The sequence below is a fragment of the Mirounga leonina genome, unplaced genomic scaffold (assembly GCF_011800145.1).
Source record: "Mirounga leonina isolate KUSES-001 unplaced genomic scaffold, KU_Mleo_1.0 Mir_114, whole genome shotgun sequence".
NCBI lineage: Eukaryota > Metazoa > Chordata > Mammalia > Carnivora > Phocidae > Mirounga > Mirounga leonina.
The window spans coordinates 17,202,061-17,224,564 of record NW_023270265.1 but is presented as its reverse complement, the minus strand read 5'-3'; the positions used below and the strand labels follow the sequence as shown (position 1 = coordinate 17,224,564).

The 22,504-nt window shown below is 43.2% G+C and overlaps 2 protein-coding genes and 1 long non-coding RNA gene across 10 annotated transcripts in view; 2 read left to right on the top strand and 1 right to left on the bottom strand.

Annotated features, from left to right (window-relative positions):
• Positions 1–8,018, top strand: part of CSGALNACT2 (chondroitin sulfate N-acetylgalactosaminyltransferase 2) — a 45,406-nt gene extending 37,388 nt beyond the window's left edge. For 4 of the 5 annotated variants that reach the window (XM_035024548.1, XM_035024517.1, XM_035024530.1 and 1 more), the window contains 2 exons: positions 6,138–6,299; positions 7,666–8,018. In XM_035024548.1, the coding sequence (XP_034880439.1) occupies positions 6,138–6,299; positions 7,666–7,823 (320 nt within the window). In that variant the 3' untranslated portion in view covers positions 7,824–8,018. Of the gene's footprint in view, positions 1–6,137 lie in introns of all 5 variants that reach the window. The other variant, XM_035024539.1, reaches the window with a different exon arrangement.
• Positions 8,019–11,853: 3,835 nt separating this feature from the next.
• LOC118023406 lies at positions 11,854–21,038 on the top strand. 3 transcript variants are annotated; one of them, XR_004682796.1, is made up of 5 exons: positions 11,854–13,636; positions 14,168–15,166; positions 17,056–17,119; positions 17,923–18,071; positions 18,415–21,038. It is a non-coding gene; the product is annotated as an uncharacterized LOC118023406 (long non-coding RNA). The 3 variants fall into 3 exon arrangements; XR_004682795.1 differs by lacking the exon at positions 11,854–13,636 and having other exon boundaries at positions 13,871–14,261; positions 15,028–15,166; XR_004682794.1 differs by lacking the exon at positions 11,854–13,636 and having other exon boundaries at positions 13,871–15,166.
• RASGEF1A (RasGEF domain family member 1A) overlaps positions 17,915–22,504 on the bottom strand; it is a 30,193-nt gene continuing 25,603 nt past the window's right edge. Inside the window, exons 6-13 of one of the 2 annotated variants that reach the window (XM_035024500.1) lie at positions 21,974–22,048; positions 21,531–21,623; positions 20,959–21,061; positions 20,792–20,871; positions 19,859–20,050; positions 18,918–19,041; positions 18,375–18,447; positions 17,915–18,065 (exon numbers count right to left, since the gene is read on the bottom strand). In XM_035024500.1, the coding sequence (XP_034880391.1) occupies positions 18,041–18,065; positions 18,375–18,447; positions 18,918–19,041; positions 19,859–20,050; positions 20,792–20,871; positions 20,959–21,061; positions 21,531–21,623; positions 21,974–22,048 (765 nt within the window). In that variant the 3' untranslated portion in view covers positions 17,915–18,040. Of the gene's footprint in view, positions 18,066–18,374; positions 19,042–19,858; positions 20,051–20,791; positions 20,872–20,958; positions 21,062–21,530; positions 21,624–21,973; positions 22,049–22,504 lie in introns of both variants that reach the window. The other variant, XR_004682793.1, reaches the window with a different exon arrangement.

Sequence of the window (22,504 nt, the reverse complement as noted above, 5' to 3'; positions counted from 1 at the left end):
AGCCTCCTGCCCCACTCTAGCTTCAGCCTTACCTAGCAAAAAATACATTTTCAGAGTACAGTTTAAGAAAGCAGGCTGAGGGGCGCCCGGGTGGCTCAGTCGGTTAAGTGGCTGCCTTTGGCTCAGGTCATGATCCCAGGGTCCTGGGATCAAGCCTGTGTTGGGCTCCCTGCTCAGCAGAGAGCCTGCTTCTCCCTCTCCCTCTGCCCCTCCTCCCCACTTGTTCTCTCTCTCTCTTTTAAATAAATAAATAAAATCTTTAAAAAAAAAAAAAAGAAAGCAGGCTGAAACCAGATTCTATGTCTCCTGATCAGTCAGTGGCTACATTTCCACAGTATATAAGAATATATTTTATATATTTATGCGTGTGTGTGTGTGTATACACACACACACACACACATACACATCTATATATACACATGCATATATTTGTATATATGTTTTATATTTTATAGTTTATTTTATATTTTATATATTTTATATTTTATATATTTTATAAAATATATAAATATATTTTATATTTATAATAGAATATATTTTGTGGCTCAGTCGGTTAAGCGTCTGCCTTCGGCTCAGGTCATGATCCCAGGGTCCTGGGATGGAGTCCCACATCGGGCTCTCTGCTCAGCGGGGAGCCTGCTTCTGCCTGCTTCTCCCTCTGCCTGCCACTCCCCCTGCTTGTGCTCACGCTCTCTGTCAAATAAGTAAATAATCTTAAAAAAAAAAAAAAAGAATATATTTTGTGTACTTTTTAGGTCCATCTTACATTCATTTTTATAATCAGCCACTTATTTTGGAAATTCCTCCACCTTGTCTCTTTATCATTGTAACATTTAAATCATGGAAACAGCAAATAGCAATAAAAGGACTATTAAATAAACTAATGCCCTTTTCCCTGATTTCTGGCTTAATAAAACAGCAAGGATACATCACTGCCTTTTAATCTGTGTATTTCTCACTGCTCCTTTCTCATGATTTTCTCCTCATACTCCTATTTGGTATGTGTCAGTATAGCTAATGGTGTCCCACATTTCTCTGAGACTGTTCATTTTTCATTATTTTTTTTCTCTCCATTCTTTGGATTGCATAATTTCAATTGATCTGTCTTCAAGTTTGCTGATTCTTTGTTAGTTCAGATCTACTGTTGAGCTGCTCTAATCAATTTTTCATTTGCATTGTCCTTTTTAACTCCAGAATTTCCATTTGGTTCTTTTTATATATATAATTTCTGTCTCCTCATTAATATTGTCTGTTTGATGAGACATTGTCATCTTGCCTTCTGTTACTTCTTTAAGCATGATTTCTTTTAATTCTTTAAACATATTTATAATGGTTTTGAAAAATTTGTAAAAACTGACATCTGGGCCCTCTCACAGACAGTTTCTGTGGCCTACTTTTTCTGGTATATGGGTCACACTTTTCTGTTTCTTTATATGGCTCATAATTTCTTTCTTGAAAACTGGACATTTTAGGTAATATATTGTGGCAAGTCTGGATATTGATTACCCCCTGACTCCTGGGCTTGTTTTTTGTTCTGTTTTTTGCTTGCTTATTTATTGACTTGGCTTTACTATTTTAGTGAATTTTATCTCCCCATTCCCCAGCAATAGGTCACTCCTTAGGGCATGTGCACAGTCACCCTGGGATGACATGGATTTAGTAGGGCTCTCTTTTAAAAAAAAATTTGAGAGAAAGAGAGCAGGAGCAGGGGGAGGGGCAGAGGAGAGAAAGAAGCAGACTCCCTGCTGAGCAGGGAGCCCAACTCAGGGATGGATCCCAAGACCCCAGGATCACAACCTGAGCCGAAGTCAGGTGCTCAACCAACTGAGCCACCCAGGCGCCCCTAGTAGGGCTTTTACTGTCTCTGTGCCTCTGTTGGTAACACTCCCACCTGTTAGGCTCCACTCATTGCTCTCTTGTTTTTGACAATGCTCTGGGGCATAAATTGCTCCACAGTCTGACCCAATTAAATTGAACCCTATTGCAAGGTAGTTTTTGAGGCACATCTTTGAGTTTTGTTCAGACCTCAGTAAGGTTCTTCTTATCTGTCTCTTTCCCTGTTTCTCTCCAGTAAACTAGCCCGCCTACATTTTAGCTTATTGCTCTAATGGAGCTATCAGCCTTCTCTTAATTGCTTATCACCAAAATCTCCATTATTTTCAAGAGCCCCCTTAGGCTTAAATTTCTGTACACTGTTTCAAATAAAGTCAGTTCCTCTGGGAAGAGCTTCGAAGCAGTTTGTTCTTCTGCACTGGCTCCTCCCCTGGGAAGAATCGCTGAGCCTTCTCTGGAGCTGGGGATGGAGATAGTGGCACACTTCTCTCAGAGTAACACCCCTGCATTATGAGTAGGACATGGGGTGGAGGGTCAGGGGTCCCACTCCCTTCTGGGGTGTGTCCTCTACCTTATGACTATGGGCTGGATGAGAAAGGGAGCCCCTGGCCTCTCAGCAGCACTTGTTTGGAATTTGGCCTCTTTCATTTTGGGGCTTCTGTTCCTTTCTTTCCTCTCCTTCTGATATTCCCATTACACATATGTTACACCTTTTGTATACAGTTCTTAGAAATTCTGTTCTGATCTGGCTCCCCCCACCCAAGTCCTCTTTGTTTTTGCCTTTTCAGTTTTGGAAGTTTCTATTGACATGTCCTCAAGCTCAAGAGATTTCTTTCCTCAGCCTATACAAAGGCATTCTTCCTTTGTTACATTGTTTATCTTTAGCATTTCTTTTTTATTCTTTCTTAGAATCTGTCACTCTCTGCTTACATTACCCATCTGTTCTTACTTGTTTACTTTTCTGTTAGAGCCCCTAGCATATCAGTTATAGTCGTTTTAAATTCCCAGGCTGATAATTTCAGTACCCCTGCCATATCTGAGTCTGGTTCTGATGCTCACTCTGTGTCTTCAATCTGTTTTTTGTCTTTTAGTATGCCTCATTTTTTCTTCATAGCTGAATATGATGTATTGGGCAAAGGAAACTGCAGTAAATAAGCCTTTAGTAATCGGTGGTGAGGTGTGGGGAAAGAAGAAGCATTCTGTAGTCCTGTGATTAGGTCTCAGTCCTTTAGTGAGATTATGTATCTGGACCGTTAACTTCACAAGTGTTTCTCAGACACTGCCACCAACTTTAGGTGGGACAGGATGGCTAGAGTGGGCTGGAGTTGGGTATGTCCTTCCCCCAGGTAGGTTTGACTCTAGTAAAATAGTTTCTCCTGAGGGCAGGCCTTCTTAAGAAGAATAAAGTGCGGGCACCTGAGTGGCTCAGTTGGTTAAGCGGCTGCCTTTGGCTCAGGTCATGATCCCAGGGTCCTGGGATCAAGTCCCACATCGGACTCCCTGCTCGGTGGGGAGCCTGCTTCCCCCTCTCTCTCTGCCTACCACTCCCCCTGCTTGTGCTCTCTCTCTTTCTCTGTCAAATGAATAAATTAAACTTTAAAATAAATTAAACTTTAAAAAAAAGAAGAAGAAAGTGCTCTGGCATGTTTCAGAATGATTATGTTCCCACTGCCCCTGCTGAAAGCACTAGGGGATTTTGCTCCAGTCTTCACAGTGAGAACCTGCTAGAGCTCCTAAAGGTAAAACTCACACAATTGTAGGGACCCTCCTATGACTGCCCCTCCCCCAGAGTTTTCAACTCTCAGACTTGGCCCACTAAACCTCTAGCCATTCATCATCTATAGTTCAGATTTTTTTTTCCTACCCCAGTACTGGTTCCCCTAGAGATTTCTAGTGGTGGGTTTCTTTTTTTTTTTTATTCTTATGTTAATCCCCATACATCATTAGTTTTAGATGTAGTGTTCCATGATTCATTGTTTGTGCATAACACCCAGTGCTCCATGCAGAATGTGCCCTCCTCAATACCCACCACCAGGCTAACCCATCCTCCCACCCCCTCGCCTCTAGAACCCTCAGTTTGTTTTTCAGAGTCCATCGTCTCTCATAGTTCGTCTACCCCTCTGATTTCCCCCCCTTCATTCTTCCCCTCCTGCTATCTTCTTCTTTTTTTTTTTCTTAACATATATTGCATTATTTGTTTCAGAGGTACAGATCTGAGATTCAACAGTCTTGCACAATTCACAGCACTTACCAGAGCACATACCCTCCCCAGTGTCTATCACCCAGTCACCCCATCCCTCCCACCCCACCCCCCACTCCAACAACACTCAGTTTGTTTCCTGCGATTAAGAATTCCTCATATCAGTGAGATCATATGATACATGTCTTTCTCTGTTTGACTTATTTCGCTCAACATAATACCCTCCAGTTCCATCCACGTTGTTGCAAATGGCAAGATCTCATTCCTTTTGATGGCTGCATAATATTCCATTGTATATATATATCTAGTGGTGGGTTTCTGCTCTAATAGTTGTGATTCTGTGTTCTCTCCAATTTGGAGGTGGCAGTTTGCTCTGTGACCTTATTTCTCTGAGGGAACTGTTTATTTTTCAGTTTGTTTGGTTTTTTACTTGTTGTTAGGATGATATGACTTCTAAGCTCTGTATATGCTGGACCAGAACCTGGAAGTCCCCCATTTATTTTAAGTATCTACACCATCTTTAATATTTGAAGACCTTATGTCTACAAAGAAGAAAAACCAATATGTATTAGACATAGCATTTAGTAAAGCTGTAACTATTTAAGGTAATATTTTTCAGAGATCTCGGGATTGTTGTCATGCTGTGAGTATGAAACTAAGTGGCATATAATTATTAGAAGACATAATTTGGAAACCTAGCTCTTAATTGAAGAATTAATTTGTTCTCAGTTTTTAAGAATCTTTGCTGATTCTTCAAAAAATTCCAAATGGTTTGTGTTCTCTATGCTTCTTTAGAAAGTTTGTTGTTAGATGAATGGATAAAGAAGATGTGGTACATATATATACAATGGAATATTATGCAGCCATCAAAAAATGAAATCTTGCCATTTGCAATGACATGGATGGAACTAGAGGGTATTATGCTAAGCGAAATAAGTCAATCAGAGAGAGACAAGTATATGATCTCACTGATATGAGGAATTTGAGAAACAAGACAGAGGATCATTGGGGAAGGGAGGGAAAAATGAAACAAGACTAAACCAGAGAGGGAGACAAACCATAAGAGACTCGATCTCAGGAAACAAACTGAGGTTTGCTGGAGTGGAGGGGGGTGGGAGGGATGGAGTGGCTGGGTGATGGACATTGGGGAGGGTATGTGCTATGGTGAGTGCTGTGAATTGTGTAAGACTGATGAATCACAGACCTGTACCCCTGAAACAAATAATACATTATATGTTAATTAAAAAAAAGTTTGTTGTTCAGCTTAAGCCAATTTGAAAATAGTCTCAACTTTATCTCCCATTTCATGTGTTCACCCAGTCCAGTAAGCCATTTGCCCCATCACTCCATCAGAATTGTTCTAGTAGGTAAGGTTATAAGTGACATATATGTTGCCAGGTCTATTTGTTGTTTTTGTTTTTTTGTTTTTAAGTTCTTTATTGAGCAGCATACACTTGACCATTTCTTCCTGAAGACACTTTTTTCACTTGACTACTCTGATAGCTCATTCTCCGAAATTTTCTCCATCCCCTGGGGCTATTTTTCAGTCTCTTGCTGATTCATCTTTCTCTGCGTGTTTAACCTGTAGATATTGGTATTGCTTAGCGTCTAGATCTGGGTCCTATTTTCTTTCTAAACTCCTTCAGTAATTTCATCCATTCCTGTGGCTTTAAATCACCTGTGTGCCCATTCTCAAATGTAGATGTTCAGCCTAGCCATTTCTTCTGTTTTCTCCTCTGGAAAGTTGTCTGTGACCCAGAAAAACTTGTATCTCAAAGGATAACTGTATTAATTATAATATTAATGGTAGTGAAATTATTATATTTCCTTCTCCTTTGACTTTCTCTAGATTTTCTATGTAACTTAGACATTTACAAAGCATTCTCAAGTATTTAATCTCATTTTGATACTCTGAACAACAGGCTTGAGCTCCTAGATGTCAGCTCCTAACTGGACTTCCAAACCCAGATGTCAGTCCTCTATATCAGGTGTCTTTAGGCTGTACTGTGCCATCTCATTTGAAGCAGAACATCTTAATTCTATCAGGGTTGACTGTGCTCTGGCTGTCAGGCATTTACCTATAGTGTCAATTTTCATCCTGCAGGTGGATTTGACATGGAAGTAAAAGGTTGGGGTGGAGAAGATGTTCATCTTTATCGAAAATACTTACATGGTGACCTGATTGTGATTCGGACTCCGGTTCCTGGTCTTTTCCACCTCTGGCATGAGAAACGCTGTGCTGATGAGTTGACTCCTGAGCAGTACCGTATGTGCATCCAATCCAAAGCCATGAACGAGGCCTCTCACTCACACCTGGGAATGCTGGTCTTCAGGGAGGAGATAGAGATGCATCTTCACAAACAGGCATACAGGACAAATAGCGAAGCTGTTGGTTAACGTAATCATTGGCACATTAGTCTGAACCACAAACCAGCACTATTTATTTAGCCTTAATTCCAATTCCAGATGCAGTGCCTCTTTCGGAGAAGACATGCTTATCTTTTGTGTTCTTTCTGACATTGTTTTACTTTAGCAGTTTAACTTGATATGAGAAGAAAAATCAAGTGTTTCAATGCAAAGCCTGTTTTGTGGGAATACCGTACTACAGAATCGCTGACAAATCGAAATCTGGTGTTTGCCCCAAAAGTAGTTTTTAGTTTCTACCCTGCACCCATGTTCTAATGTGCCCTGGTTACATCTGGGTTGAGGATGGAATGCGTTGTGCTCATGGTAGGTCAGGAGCATCCAGTTCCTGCAGAGAGGAAAGGGTTATGGATGCAGTGTATAGACATGGGTTCTTCACCTGCTGACCACTGAGTCAGCCTGCTTTTAAATTAAGATCTTTAGTCAGTTGCTTGAAGAATTCTTTTTCACTGAAGCAGAGGATGACTAAATAACACATCTGAAGTTCACAATCAGAAGAAATCAGAAATAAAAACCCCTTTAAACTGAATGTTGCTTAGCTCCCTGAATGTGTTTTTAAATAAATGGATGGTAGTAGAAAATACTTAGCTCAGAATCTATGACTTGATTAAAACTATAATGTTTTGTTACCATTATCAGGATTAGTAGTCAAAGTTTCTGTAGATTGTTTTAAACAAATAAACATGGAAATGTCTTTAATAGAAAATTTAATTATGTTGGAGTACAGGGCACTAGTGATATCTGGGAACATCAGTTTACATGAGCCAGGGTGCTGTCGGGGCCTCCTTGTAGTTACAGATTCAGAAAAGATCAACATCACATGGTGTTTCGTGTTTTTTGCTTTGCATTGTCTTATTTAGCATGGATCCATATGTATTTATTATCCTTTTTTTCTAATATGTTAATATATGCTACATCTGTGTTTGTAATATTGTGATACTTTGAGTTGACAGAGTTTCACTAAAGGGAGAAAAAACAATTTAATAAGGTATACCATAAAATTACACTGATTTGAGAAAAGAGGTGGATGAGAAGATGGTCTGAATGGAAATCTGAATTGCAAAATATTTTAAAGAAATATATTGTTTGCAGATAGAATAAAATTTTAATTGAGGTATAAATTATGTTAATGAGACAAGATGAATAAGAAGTTATATTCAGATAGGACTGTACTATGTTATTTATCACACATGGATCTTTTACCATAGGTCCATTGCTAGATCCAGAAATTGGGAGATATGGTGAAAGGCATGCACAGATTTTGAACCTTTGGCTTTTAAAAAGGACCTATATTGTATCCTTTCTATTTGTATATAAACACCTGAAAATTCACAGAAGAAAAATCATTACTCTTTTTACTCAGTAGATCATATCATCTGAAATATAAATCCCAAATTTCTTGGTGCTACATGAATTCATTTTACAGTAACTCTTAATGAATTATTCTTACAAGTTTTAAGTTGGGTAGCATTTAGGCTTTTTTAAGATGTGTAAAATGTTCTCTGCAGAATTATTCAGGCCAATATCTCCTTTTATATACAATTATTTATTATGAAGACCAGTGAGTTTAGGTATTTAAAGTGAGAGAACCTAATTATTTGCAAAGGTAAGTTGCAGCTTGTTTTTTGACAGAATCAAATGACTTTACCTTAATGAGCTTTTAATTTAAAGATGAAAGCTAAGCAATGGAAACAGTGTATACTGTGTTTTTGACATTAAACGGTACCAATAAAGTATTTTATTACCAAAAGTTAAATGAAAATGTGATAAATTAATTTATGTTGCAAAATACCATAAATACAAAAAAGTATATAACATGTAATTGTGTACTTTAAAGAATAATAAAGCAGGGCACCTGGGTGGCTCAGTCGTTAAGCGTCTGCCTTCGGCTCAGGTCATGATCCCAGGGTCGTGGGATTGAGTCCCCCATCGGGCTCCCTGCTCGGTGGGAAGCCTGCTTCTCCCTCTCCCACTCTCCCTACTTATGTTCCCTCTCGCTGTCTCTCTCTCTCTTAAAAAATAAGTAAAATCTTTAAAAAAAAAAAGAGTAAGAAAGCAAACAGCTATGCAGATTAAGTGCACCAGCTACCAAGACTAAGATAACATTATCAGTGAAAGGCCTTTGCATGCCCCTTCCTGATCACACACCCTCACTCTCCATAATAGTAACCATTCTGATTTCTGTGATAGTTTTTCATTTGTTTTTCTTAGTTTTCCCAACTGTGTCTGTACCTCTACCCAAAAGACTGTTCTGCCTGTTTCTGAATTTATATGCACATTATTTCATTATATATTTTCTAACTTTCATTCAGGATTATATTTTTGATGTTCATTCATGTTAGTCTCAAAATTCGTTTTTATTACTGACTAGTATTCCACTGTATGAATATACTGAAAATTCAGTAATTCTTTTTTTATAGATATTTGGGTTGTTCATAGTTTTTTGTTGTTTACTTTTGCTATCAGAAGCAGTATTGTCATGAATACTGCTTTACATGTGTCTTGTAAGTGTACAAGAATTTCTCTAAGAGTAATGATGCTGGGTCATCGATTGTGTGTACGTTCAGCTTCCTTTCCAAAGTGGACCATCTCTAGCACTGTGAGACAGTTCATTTTGCATCCTTGGCAACACTTAATTTTGTCAGGTTTATTAATTCTTGCTAATCTAATAGACCTTAGGCATGAATTGTAGTTACAGTTTGCATTTCAGTCCTCTTGCCCATTATTATCAGTTCTTAGGAATTCTTCACGTATTCTGGATACCAATTTTTATTGGTTAAGTATCTTTTCCCAGGATGTGGCTCGTCTTTTCCCATTCTTGATGGTACTTTTTCATTAACAAACATTAACTCTAATGTGACTGATTTTTTTTCTTTTATGTATTCTACTTTTTATTATTGATTTATGATATATTAAGGAAAGATAAAGCTATTGTTCTATATTGTCTTCTGAATACCTCATATATAGCTTTGCTTTTCCTAGTTAGGTCTTTAACCCAACTGGAAGAACTTTTTGTGTATGACATGAGGTAAGGATTGCATTATACTTTTTTCCATCATCACCTTACAACATGGTGCATATTTTACCTGCAGAACCACTCTCACCCATCAGATGTCCAAATGCACAGGTCTGGTTCTGGGCTCTCATCTGTTCAATCAGGCTTTCTGTCCATCACCATACCATTACATCATGGTCTAAATTACTATAACTTTGTACAAGTCAGTGTCTCTGAGAGCTAGTCCACTTGCCTTATTCTTAAAGATTGTTATGGTTCTTTGTAGCCCTGGTACTTTGACATAAATTTTTGAATAAGCTACTTAAGTTTCACAAAACTTTCCTGAATTTGGAATCTCATTGAATCTATAAGATAACTTTGGGGAAAATTTACATCTATGATAGAGTCTTCTAATCCTCGAACATGACATGTCTATTTAGGTCTTTATTGTCTTTCAATTAAATTTTATACTTTTTCACACAGTGGTTTTACATGTCTTATTTTATAGATTTTTCCCAGATACTTTGCATTTTATATGCCATTGTAACTATCTTTTATTTTTTTATATTGTCTGTTGCTGGTATTTAGAAGTCCAGTTGCTTTTGTGTTCAGCAACCTTGCCAAAATGCTTAATTCTAGTAATGTATTTCTAGTTTCTTTTGTATTTTTTCTGTTATGCAATCATATTAGTGAAAATTTTGTTTCTTTTCAATTTTTATATCTTTATTTTTCTTGTCTTACTGTGCTTATTGGGATTTATTGTGCAGTGTTGATTGGAAGTGATGATAGTGGACTTCCTGCCCATGTTTCTGATTTCAAGGGGAACATTCTCAGTGTTTCATCAGTAAGTATGATATTTGCTGGAGGTGTTTTTATAAATACCCTTTATCAAGTTAACAGTTATTTGATATTACTACTTGGTGAGTTTTTATCATGCTTAAGAGCATTTATCAAATACTTTCCCTGTATCTGTTGAGATGATCATATGATTTTTTTCCATCTTTGATATGTTAAATTGAGTTAGTTTTCTGAAGTATCCTTGCATTCATAGGGTAAACTCCAATCTTTCATGATATATTATCCTTATTATACATTGCTGGATTCGGGGTGTTTGTGCATATGCGCACACACATACTTCATTTGCATATCTGTGTATATATTCGTGTGGATGGGTGTGTACATGTATATATATTTCAGGTGTTTTTCATCTGTGTTCATGAGTAAGAATGCCCCTTCTCATGCTTGTTGGGCTTTTTTTATTAAGGTTATGCTAGCCTGTAAAGTAAGTTACAGGTGTTCTTTCTTACTCTTTTCTAAAGAAGTTTTTTAAGACTGGAATTACTTCTTCCTTAAGTATTTGGCAGAACTACCTGAAAGCCACCTGACCGTGAAGTTTTCTATATGGGAAGATTTCTGATCACTGGTTCAATTTATTTAATGATTGTAGAACTATTCAGATTTTCTATTTCTTTTAAAGTCAGTTTTGGGGTGCCTGGCTTTCACAGTTGGTAAGCGTCTGACTCTTGGTTTCGGTTCAGGTCATGATCTCAGGGTCATGAGATCGAGCCCAGCACTGGGCAGTGTCCATCACCCAGCCACCCCATCCCTCCCACCCCCCTCCACTCCAGCAACCCTCAATTTGTTTCCTGAGATTAAGAGTCTCTTATGGTTTATCTCCCTCTCTGGTTCATCATTTTAAATCTTTTTTTGAAAAGTCAGTTTTGATTGAGTTATTTTAGGTAAGGTGCAATCTTTTAGGAATTTATAATAAATTTGAAAATTTAGATGAAATACACAAAGTTGTTTAACAATATCCTCTTATTATCTTTGTAATATGTACAGGATCTATAGTGATAGCCTTTCTTTCATTCCTGGTATTGTTTATTTGTGCCTTTTGTTTTTCCTTGATTAACCTTATCAGAGGCTGGCCAGTTTTTTCAGTCCTTTCAAATAACTGATTCCTACCAGCCACATATGAGGGATCCAGTTGTGTCACATTGTCCCAACACAGTATTTTCAGTGTTTTCAATTTAGACTTTTTAATCCTGTTGAGTGTGTACAGTTATCTCATTTTGGTTTTATTAGTTTATCACTAGGGAAATGATATTAATTATCTTTTCATATGCTTATTGGCCATTTGAGTATCTTCTTTTGTGAAATGCCTAGTAAAATTTTCTTGCCTTTTTTTAATTACCTTTTTTTCAAGATTTTATTTATTTATTTGACAGAGTGAGCACAAGCAGGCAGAGCGGCAGGGAGAGGGAGAAACAGGCTCCCTGCTGAGCAGAGAGCCCAATGCGGGGCTTGATCCCAGGACCCTGGGATCATGACCTGAGCCAAAGGCAGACACTTAACTGACTGAGCCACCCAGGTACCCCTTAATTGCCTTTTTTTAAATTGACTGGTAGGAGTTACTTCAATATTCTGGATGTGAGTCTTTTGTCAGATTTATGTATTGCAAATATCTTCTCCTAGGCAGGGGACTATTCATTCTCTTAATGAATGTGTTAATAAACAAAAGCTCTTAATTTTAATAATGTCCATTTTATCATTTTCTTATATGGCTAGTGATTTTGGTATCCCAATTTAAGAAACCTTTGTCTAAAGTAACTTTGACAAAGAAAACTTTGTCCAAAGTAAAGAAGAAATTTTCATATTTTCTTTTAGACACTTTATTGTCTATAAGTTCCCTTTCTCACCTTTGTTGAGCCTTTCATACTTAGATCTACGATGCATCTGGAAATAATTTCTGTATATAGTATATGATTCAACCTTTAGAATTTCTTTTAATGAAGGTCTGCTGATAGCAAACTCTATTTGGTTTTTAAGTATCTTTATCTCATTTAAAAAATATTTTTTGAAGGGTATAGAATTCTAGGTTGGGATTTTTATTTTTTATTTTTTTTAGCACTTTGAGGTTATTCTACTGTCTTCTGGCTTCAATTATTTCCCTTGTAAGTTACCAGCTTAACAGTTGATACTCCCTTGAAAGTAATCAACCTTTTTCCCTGATTGCCTTCAGGATCTCCTCTTTATTTCTGTTCTGTGTCACTATGATATGTCTGTGTGCTGGCTTTTTTTGTTTGTTTGTTTTTTCTGATCCTGCTTGAGATTCTTTGGGTTCCTTGAATTATTATCTTTTATCAATTCTGAAAGATTTTCAGCTATTATATTTTGATTGTCTCTATCATTCTCTCTTTCTTTCAAAAGCTCTGATAACATGTCAGACCTGTTGTTGTGTCCACCATGCCCTTTATGTTTCTTAACCCATTTCATATTTTCCAGTCTTTTCTCTCTGTGTTACATTCTGGTAATTTCTTCAGAATTACAACCAAACGAATTTGAGGAAGAACCTCTATTTGGTTCTTCAAGAAATGAAAATGAATTTTAAAAATCCAACAGGTGGATTAAACAGACATAGCTAAGGAGAGACTTTTTAAACTAGAATCTCAGAATGTTTGCTTCTACTGGCTAACTTAGGGATGGTACCCATAGTCCAGAGCCATGTTAAACTAGATTTTCAGCTTAACGTTTTTTTGACCAGTGTGATGTTTGCTGCAAAACTTAATGAAATTCACTGATTTGTGGTTACAAATTATCAGTGATAAGTTTTCCCAACTTCTATTCAGTGCCAAGGTAAAAAACAGGCAGTTTTCTTTAACCCTTTGGTGGGGTTGGGGGAGGAACATTTTATTTCAAGTTCACTGTTATGGTGAGGGGTGGTTCTTTGGGATGTCAGCTTTATGGGCTGGGGTCTCCTATTTGACCCCTCTTCTTGAACAGGCCCAGCACTTTCTTCTCTATCCCCATGTGGACTTGAAAATGGAAGCTCATAATCCTAGCCCTCAGGGCAAAAGCTGGCTTCAGAGTTTTCTTTACCTCTCTGGGTTTTTGCTTGGATATTTACATTTTGCATAACTTTAGCAGCTGATTTCAGCAGGCAAGCACTTACTTAGTCTGATGCTGCCAGAAACAGGTGCATAACTTTCTTATATTCTTTTTTTTTTCCTAAGATTTTATTTTTAAGTAATCTCTATACCCACGGTGGGGCTCAAACTCAAAATTCAAAGACCAAGAGTCACATGCTTCACCAACTGAGCCAGCCAGGTGCCTAATTTTCTTATATTCTTGACAACACTATTTCCTCAACGTTGTTGCTGAAGATCCATACCTAAGAGTTTAAGGTATGTTACAATACATATTTGGTAGAGGGGGATGGCAGCCCTTCACCTTCCTTGCAGTATCATGACTTCCTTTTTGGGAATAAACATAGAAATTGTGGGGGCGCCTGGGTGGCTCAGTCGTTAAGCGTCTGCCTTCGGCTCAGGTCATGATCCCGGGGTCATGGGATTGAGCCCCGCATCGGGCTCCCTGCTCAGCGGGAAGCCTGCTTCTCCCTCTCCCACTCCTCCTGCTTGTGTTTCCTCTCTCGCTGTCTCTCTGTCAGATAAATAAATAAAATCTTTAAAAAAGAAAAAAAGAAATTGTGTTGGTATGATCTAAAGTTACTAGCCTATATGTGGGTAGTAGGTTTTTCATTTAGAAAGTAGTTTTGAATCCCAAATTTGTAGGAATTTCTTCCCATATATGTTTATATACTGATTAAATTTAACACAAGTGACTCTTTAGTAATGTTAGAATATATTTCTATTGACCAGGACTTCAGTTGTTCCTTTGAGAAGATCAGTTATAATTCTTTGTTTCACTTTTTCCAGGAGATTCTGCTTTCTGCAGGAGAAGTGGGGTTCGGTTTCATCAGGGGTGCCACTGCTAGTACCCAGCTAACCCTGACTGCCTCTGATGAACCAGGTACTGCACTTTCTGCCATGTGTCATTACAACAACCCCATGAGACAGAGAATATTGTAATTTCCTTTTAACCCTGAGAAAATGGAGGCTTTAAAGAGTAAGCAACTTTTTCCAGGATACCCAGCTAGGAACAGGAAACTAGGACTCAAATCCAAATAGTTTAACTTCTGATTCCTTGCTCATATGCTTCTCCTGTCTTGCCTCCCTGGGGAACATGACATACACTTTATGTACAGGTGTAGTGGGTATATATTTCACAAATAATCTTAGTTTTGTCACAGAAGTCTCTATGGCCTTAGGAGAGATCCTTAGCTTATTTCCTGTCACAGCTGATACTGTAACATAGATTTTTATTCCTGAAATGTCTGTGTGAAGTGACGGGTAGCATTCAGTCATCACATGGTGTGGTAGGAGCTGCACACCATGCTAGTCGCTGGCCACACAGCTGCACAAGGGGCTCCTACACAGAAAGCCAAGAGTAATGGGGGAGACAGATGCCAGTGATGTGTTGTGAGAGAACAGGTAGGGCCCAGAGGAGCATGGAGCACCGCTCACCAGGGAAGCTGTAAGGAGATTCTGGAAGAATGTACGTGCGGACGGGACCATGCTATATTAGAGGAGGTGCATGGTGGCGTGGAGGTTCAGTGTGCCTGTGAAGCAGACTGCACCTGGGAGAAGTGGGCTGTACCTGGGGCAGCGGTCTGTGAGGGTCGGCAGGAGAGCTTCCCAAACGTGCTGGACTCCCCACCCCCATGTTTCCCCTTCAGCGAGCCTGCAGTGGGGCCCTGAGAACAGTCTGAGCAAGTTTCCAATGCTGCTGACACCGCTGTCGAAGAGCCACAACTTAAGAAGCACTGCCTTGGAGGGACCACCCCGTGGGTGAAGGAGAGCACCACAGCTAGCCAGGTGAGTTCAGCACCCACTCCCAGCCCCAGCTCCATGGCCAAGGCCCACACCAAATGATGGGCTGCCCCTTCTTCAGCTGAGCTAGGTAGAAACTTCCAAAAGTAACTTTACCAGGAAATTAAGAATTCCATTGAATTATAAAGACCTAAAAAATGTTGTCATTTACCCAAAACTCACTTAGGCATCCTCACAGATGTCTCATTTGCTCCACAAACACCTAAGCACCTATTGTGTGCCACCCACTCCACAAGCCACTGGAAGGGCAGCAGGTGACAAAGCTCCACCGGCCTAGCCTTCTGTCCAATACAGTGGCCATTAGCTATTTAAACCTAAATAAAATTAGAAATTCCATTCCCAAGTTGCATTGGCCACATTTGAGTGCTCAGTACCTATATGTAAATAGCAGGGCAGATACAGAGCACTCCAGCACAGAAAGTTTTCTGTTGGGCAGTGCTGGTCCAATGGGCATTTAAAAATGCACTGAGTTAGCTCTAAGGGAGCAGGGTGAGGGTCGTTGAGCTGTAGAGTAGATCTCATGCAGCCTGAGCATTGTTGATGGAGTGGTAGTAGAACAGGCTGGAGAGGAACAGGTAGGAGTTTGCCTTCCATTCTAGTGTCTCAGTTCTTTTCCTTCAATTCCACACTCATGTGTGCCTTTCAACAAATCCCTTTCTTTAGTGTTCTTGAATGTGACTCATCACAATGAAAGAGCACCATCTAGAACTGCATTCTGCAAACTGTTCTGCAGAAAGATGTCAGGAGGTGTCCCCAACCTCCCCTGCCCCAGGAGAGACCCACAGTGCCCATGGACACTGACGGTTCTGACCAGTCCTGCAGTAAAGGAGCCTTTACGATCTTATTTAAGTTAGGTTTCCCCAACTTACAGGGCCATGTGATACAATCAGCTTGTGATACACTTTTGGATCTTAGTTTGAGGAAAGCAGACTAGAACATGCCTCTTGTACACTTTGTCTTATTTTGCATTATTTATTTGAAAAGCCCTTTGTCAGAATGTGTTGTGTAGATGAGAGTTCCTTGCTCATTTGAAAGGCCATGGAGGACCCAGACATCCCCACATGTCCTGCCAGCAGCCAAGCCATCAGGCCTCGCCAGCTACGCAGAGAGAGCAGGCAGGCAAGGGGAGCAACATGTTCTTTTATTGATGCAAGTAGGTCCAGTAACACCAACAACTGACATCCTGCATTATGGTACAGCTTTGTACTCAGAGCTCATCTCAAAATACCAAAACATCATAGGGTGTGTATCAAATTGGGAAAATAAAGTAGCAAACATAGACACTGTATCCCATAGGTACTAGATGACCCAGTGGAACGCACACTGACATGAAAGCTCCTTAACGCAAGACGGAAAGTGTTCTAACATTGTATTCCAAATATATATTCTCAAGTTTTTAGCCTTTCTTTGTCTCAAATACATAAAGCAATATGTCCTATCAAGATACAATATGTACTATCTAGAATGTCTGAAAAGTGCGAAAACACTGTGACAATACAGTGTAAATATTCTTGCTCCACCCAGGGCTGAGGGCGCCCCTTCCTGAGGCCTCACCTCCACATCTCCAGGCTCTCCCAGGAGCTTTGGGAATTAGCAACTAACTGCAGGCTCCTGTGGGAGGAAGCCAGGTGTGCGGAGAGCAACAAGGGTGCGTAGCTCCAAATCTGCTTGTGCAGAATGAAAGCCCCACTGTGAGGGAGAGAGAATCCGAGCGGTGGCCCGCCTCTGGCTTTTGAGGAACCAGGACTCGCCATCCCACAGCCAGAAAGACAGAAAATGGGAGTGTACTCAAGTTTGGATGTGGAAAATACTTCCAAATGCTGGGCAGTTTTATGTGAGTGGGCTCCAGCAGTCGGTCTAATTTTCTGTTTCAGATTCCCTTAGGGGAGCCCCCCAACCTAGAGGAACGGAGGCGGCAGTCCACTAGAATACCAATTTGTGAGTTGCTTCTTTTCACTTTGTAGTGGAGTTTGAAGAACTGCTTTAAATGTCCCCATCCTCATATGCTCGTCATTACAGCTCAGTGTACCTGTTACAGCCTGGAAAACAGACAATTCCATCACCTTCCCCCTATATTATTTTAGATTTTCTCTTTTCCTAAAATGTAGTTGAACAATTTGCCAGACGTATTCCAACAGAAAATATGCTGCCAGGTATCCCCCTGCCCCTCCCCAATCCCCTAAATCCCTGATAAAGGAAAATGAAAATGTAAACGTTGGAAAGCCTGTACTCAAGGTTTGCTTCTAGAAGTATGCAAATGAGGCCCCCTGGCCAGCCAAGCCCTTCTTGCTGGAACCCCTCTGGCCTAGGCTTTGAGGGCAGGTGCCTTGTGGCCCAGGGCAGAGCTTTCCTGGCATTTCCCCGGCGGCACTGGCTGCCTGAGGGCTAAAAGAACGGAGTGGGAGACCGGCCCTCCAGTACTCTCTAAGGCACTAACCCCGACATCAGAGACACTGGCTAGAAGGGCGTCCAAGCAGGCAGGGCTCACATTGGTTTTGGTTGGGTTTTTTTTTTTAATATTTTTTCATAAGATGTTAATAATCAAAAGTAGAAAATAAAAATCTACATTTCATTAGAATAAGATGTTATCATGGATGCCATCTCCCATGATACTCTTTCCCCACCCCTCCCCGAAGCAGGGCCCTGCCCTGTTATTTAAAATAAACGACAAAAAAAAAAAAAAAAAAACTTTGTAAGTGCCAAAGGTTGATGCATGAAATAATTTTTTTTTTCCATAAAAGTTATATACAAAATGGACCCCAACCAGTGAGGCCTCCTCATCTCAACCCTTATCAATCAAGATTAAAACTCAGTGCATGTGTGTGCTTCATCCAGCGTCGGCAGGCTGCATCCGTGCCTTCAGGCTCTGTTAAGGAGAGTGGTCCTAGAGGTAGGCAGGGCACAAGGAAATGGTGAGGTGGTTGGGTTGGCAGGCCCTTCCCCGAGCAGGCAGAGGGTAGGCCACGCTATTTGGGGGGGACCGGGATTCTAAGAACCAGCCATCAGGGGAAGGGTCAGGGACACTCAGACCCAAGTCCTCGGCCTCCCACTGACTGGCAGCCTGTGTGGAGTTACCCCTGGCTGCCTTTCAGAAGGGCAGATCCATCATGCTCCCCAGTCCTCTCCCTTCCTGTAGGCCCAGGCATAGGACTGGTCTCAGAGGCTCACAGGCCTGTCCCTGGGGTTTTCTTACCTGAGAGTCTTCCAGCTATCTTTTTCCATGTGGTTTTCAGGACCTTCACTTTCAAAGGAGGCGATGAAGAGAGCTGAGAGATGAAAAGCTCCTCAGAACCCATGTGCACGTACAGTCAGTCTGCCTACCACACGTTATCCCTTCCTTTCTAGGGGAGCAGCTGGGCCCAGGCAAAGACAGTGACCTCTGGTCTGAGCTTTTCCACAGGTCTCTGTTGCCTGGGGTTCCAGGCCCCATGAGGTCTAGAGCTCCCAGCTTCCTGCTTAGGGACTGAGAAATTTCCTGGTTCTACAGCACGAACCCAGCCCTATTCTGGCTCCCTCCCAGAGCCCCATCTCTCGTCTTCATCCTGTTCTCTACCCACAGCCCACCCTCATGTACTCACCCATGTGGGCTGAGCTTCCCCTGTGTAGCATGGGGACAGTGATCAGGCCTGCCTCCCAGGGCAATGCCATGAGGGCAGACGCCCTGGATGTGGGGGAGTCAGGGTGACATGTACAGTGTAGGGAGGTGGGTGTGCTGCCATGGAGAGCTGGGCCTTACCTTCCTCGCTGTAGATGGGTGCCGTGAGCAGGTAATTCTGAATCTTCTTGTCCTTCTCAAAGGGACACTCTACCTGAGTCCATGTCATGAACTCATGGATCTGTCTGGAGATCTCCCAAAATTTCTGAAGATAACAGAAGACCAACTGGCTGTTCATTTGTCACCTTAAGCTTGAAATCCTTGGTTAGGACAAGGGATATAGGTTCTGATTTCATTCTGCATCCCAGCAAGATGGGACAGTGACCCTACTCAGCTGACTTTGTGGCCACGGCAGCACCTGATGCAACATCAGAGCCAGTAAGTGTCCCTAAGACCACTCTGTCCTGCCTAGGCCATCAGGCTGCAGCGAGGTCTGTGCCTCCCCTATGCAAGACCCAAGAAGGCCCCATCTGGGACTCCAGGCTGAGGCAGGTATGCCAGCCACACCCAGCAGAGCACCAACCAGAACATGCCATGATCTCTGTTCAGGGCCTGTGTAAGGGTCCCTAACGCCTTCCTACCCTTACCTGTGTGAGGTCAACCCTGGACAACCCCACTTCCCCTACACCTCCCCAGTCACTTTTGTCCTACTTTCCACCCTTCGCTTCCATCTGGAAATCTGCCGCCGCCTCCTCCCTGCTCAGGTCCCTTCTTGCCTAATGAAACCTCCAGGAGCAGCCCCTTCTCGGTCTCCCTATTAGGGTCAGTTTGGGGACCAGGATCCTGGGTAAATACAAATTTCCTGTGGCTCCAAGCCCTATAACCAGATCTTCCACCCAGAAGGATTTGGGGAACCCACCCTGGAGCTTTCAGTCCTAAAGGCTTTCTGCGACAGGGCCACTGCCTTGGAGTGCTGGTGGCCCAGGTTCTGCCTGCCCTAGGATGAGGCTGAGGGTCTGTTCTGCCTTGGGTTGGGCAGTCTGGCCCCCTTTCCCCTCAGACCACAGGGGGGCTGAGCTCACCTTGAAGTTAACATGCCCATTGGGCAGGTGGTTGGTATGGATCTTGTGCAAGAAGTAAATGTCCTTAACGAAAAGGTTGAATACAGGGATAACAATCTTCTCTCGGCTGCTGTTGGCCATCTGGGACCTTTGTGTGGCCCCCTGCAGGGCGGTGCGGTAGTTGCAGAAGTTGCTGGATGGGTCCATGTGATGCTGTGGGCAGACAGGAGGACGCGGTGGGCAGTGTGTTCTCCCTGCACCTGTGACTTGCTCAGAATGCCCCTTTGCAGAGTGGAAAGTGATGGGGAAGGCCCTTCCCCACTGGGCAGCCCTGGACTGTCCTCAGAAGAGGCCTCCTTTCTAGGAGTGAGCACCTGGCTCAGTACAGGGTTTGGGTCCAAGCATCATCAGGAGAGTTAAAGAGAAGTCTCAAAACTCACACACACACCTCTCCCCTGCCCTGCTGAGCCTGGGTCTCACCTTTTTTCCTTTCAAAACCTTCCTTGCCCCTCTACGTGGACCAGCACCTCCCAAACCTGATGGGCTCCATGAGACGTTTGCAGAAAGTGGATTCTGGGATCAAATACATCGGGGAAGGCTGCAAGTGAACCTGCCTGTCCACTCCTGGGCCACCCAGATGATCCAGGACCACAGGAATTCAAGCCAGGAAAAGGCCAGCTGGCTTAGCATCACCCAGCACAGGGCTCACAGGCCCACTTTTGTCAAACTGTTTCTTAAGCACTCTCCAGAACTTGCTTTAGGCAATGCCAGTTATGACTAAAGTTCCAAAGGCCGAGGAGGGCTTCAGGTACCCACCTCCTAGAGCAGCCAGGCCAGCTCAACCTGCCCTACACCAGATGGCATTGTGTGCAGTGGGTTCTGAGCAAGGGGGCAGAGCATGATGGGAGGCCCACCCCTCCTCAGGCCAATGTAGGACGAGGCTGAGGTGCCTACCTCCAAGACATCAAACTTGGCCGTCTTGACTTTGGACCACGTTTTCTTCAGCCTCGCCACAGGACTGAGGTTCATGCCAGCTGCAGGGAACAGCAGGTAGGGTCAGGGCGGGGGTAGGCAAGCCATGCAGAAGCTGGACAGGAAGCCCCTGGGGCCTGGACACTCACAGATGATGGCCATCATGGAGTTGAAATTCCCGATGTTGAAGCACTCCCGGGCCACATCAATAAAGAACTCTAGCATGCGGGTCCGGTGCTTCTTCTTCACCACCTTGAGAGCAGCCAGACAGCCTCAGGGTGAGCCCACCACAGGAGCATCCCCTCCACCACCTGTCCCTGAAGGGCAGCCTGGACAGGAGCTACTCTGGGCCCTGAGCCATCCGACCCAGGCCTGGGGAGATGCTCGAGGGCTGCAGAGGCAGGAATGCAGCTGTGGCATTTTCGATGCTGGGCAGAGGGGCAGGAGAGCAGTGTGAGAGTACTAAGGGAGCCCCACATGGACTCCCGGACCGTGCTGGTGCACTCCACGGATGGGGGTCTCACAATCACTGTGGATTGGCCGGGGGCGGGGGGGAGGGTTAGGGGTAACAGGGATGTTGGTGGCCCTGGCAATGAAGGCTTCTGTCTCCACTTCCAAAGTTTCATCATCCAAGGGGTACAGAAGTCAGAGCCTCAGGCAGCCCTGTGGGTTCAGAGAAGTGACAGTGCCACCCCACCCATATGGGCCACGCAGCGCTTACCCGGCACACCTCGGTGGCCACTAACATGCTAAGGCAGTTGAACCAGTTGTCATAGGCCTCCAGGCTATAGGTCTTGGTCAGGTCCCCTCGGCACTGGTGGAACACGACAGGTCACAGGGAGTCTGAGGACCCTGCCAGCAGGTGCAACCCCAGTCCTACCCCCAGAAATGAGCGGGAGCCATGGCCAAAAGAGACTGAAGACGATGGTGGGGTGTGGGCAGCTGGACAGGTCCAGGTCTCCCAGGACGCCCCCTCCCCAGGCTCCTGGGAACACTGGCCCCCTTCCAGTATGTATCACCCTGCATTGCTGTCTGCTGACCCTCTGAAGCAGGTACCAGGACAGACCCATATCCATTTGGTTGTGAGGCCCCCACCTCCCATGGGGTATATATAGGTACCAGGCCCACCCTAAGGCCACCCCAGAGCACACAGCAGACCCTCACCCTGTGCTTGTCCCGAGAGTCCATGTGGCTGACAATCTGCATCAGGTCCTCAGGGTGAATGCTGCTGACCCTCTCCTAGGATGGGCAAGGAGATAGCACAGGAGGGTGACAAGCCTGCCATTTTTGGGCAGGCCCCACACTCAACGTCTAGGCCACATTCAGAGTAGTAGTCAAGACCTTCTTGCAGGCGAGTACCACAGCCCCGCCTTGGTCAGAGCACCCACCCAATGGGCAGGCCCTGCCTGCCCCCCCCCCAAGTGTAACCCCCCACCAGGGGTCTGAAAGACCCTCCCCTGGGAAGGGAGGAAACGGCGCTTCATGGGACTGAGGCGGAAGCCTTGGGGCAGTGGCTGCTAGGTGCAGGGTACCTTCCCAGCCCACAGCACAGGCAAGATGAGGTGACGGTGGGGGGAACTGGCTCTCCCCCCAAGCCCTTCACCTCCTGGGCCAGTCCTCCATCCAGGGGCCACTGCAGTTCCCAGCACCCCAGCCCCTCCCATGTACACAGGGCTGCTGTGATCCGGGGACCCA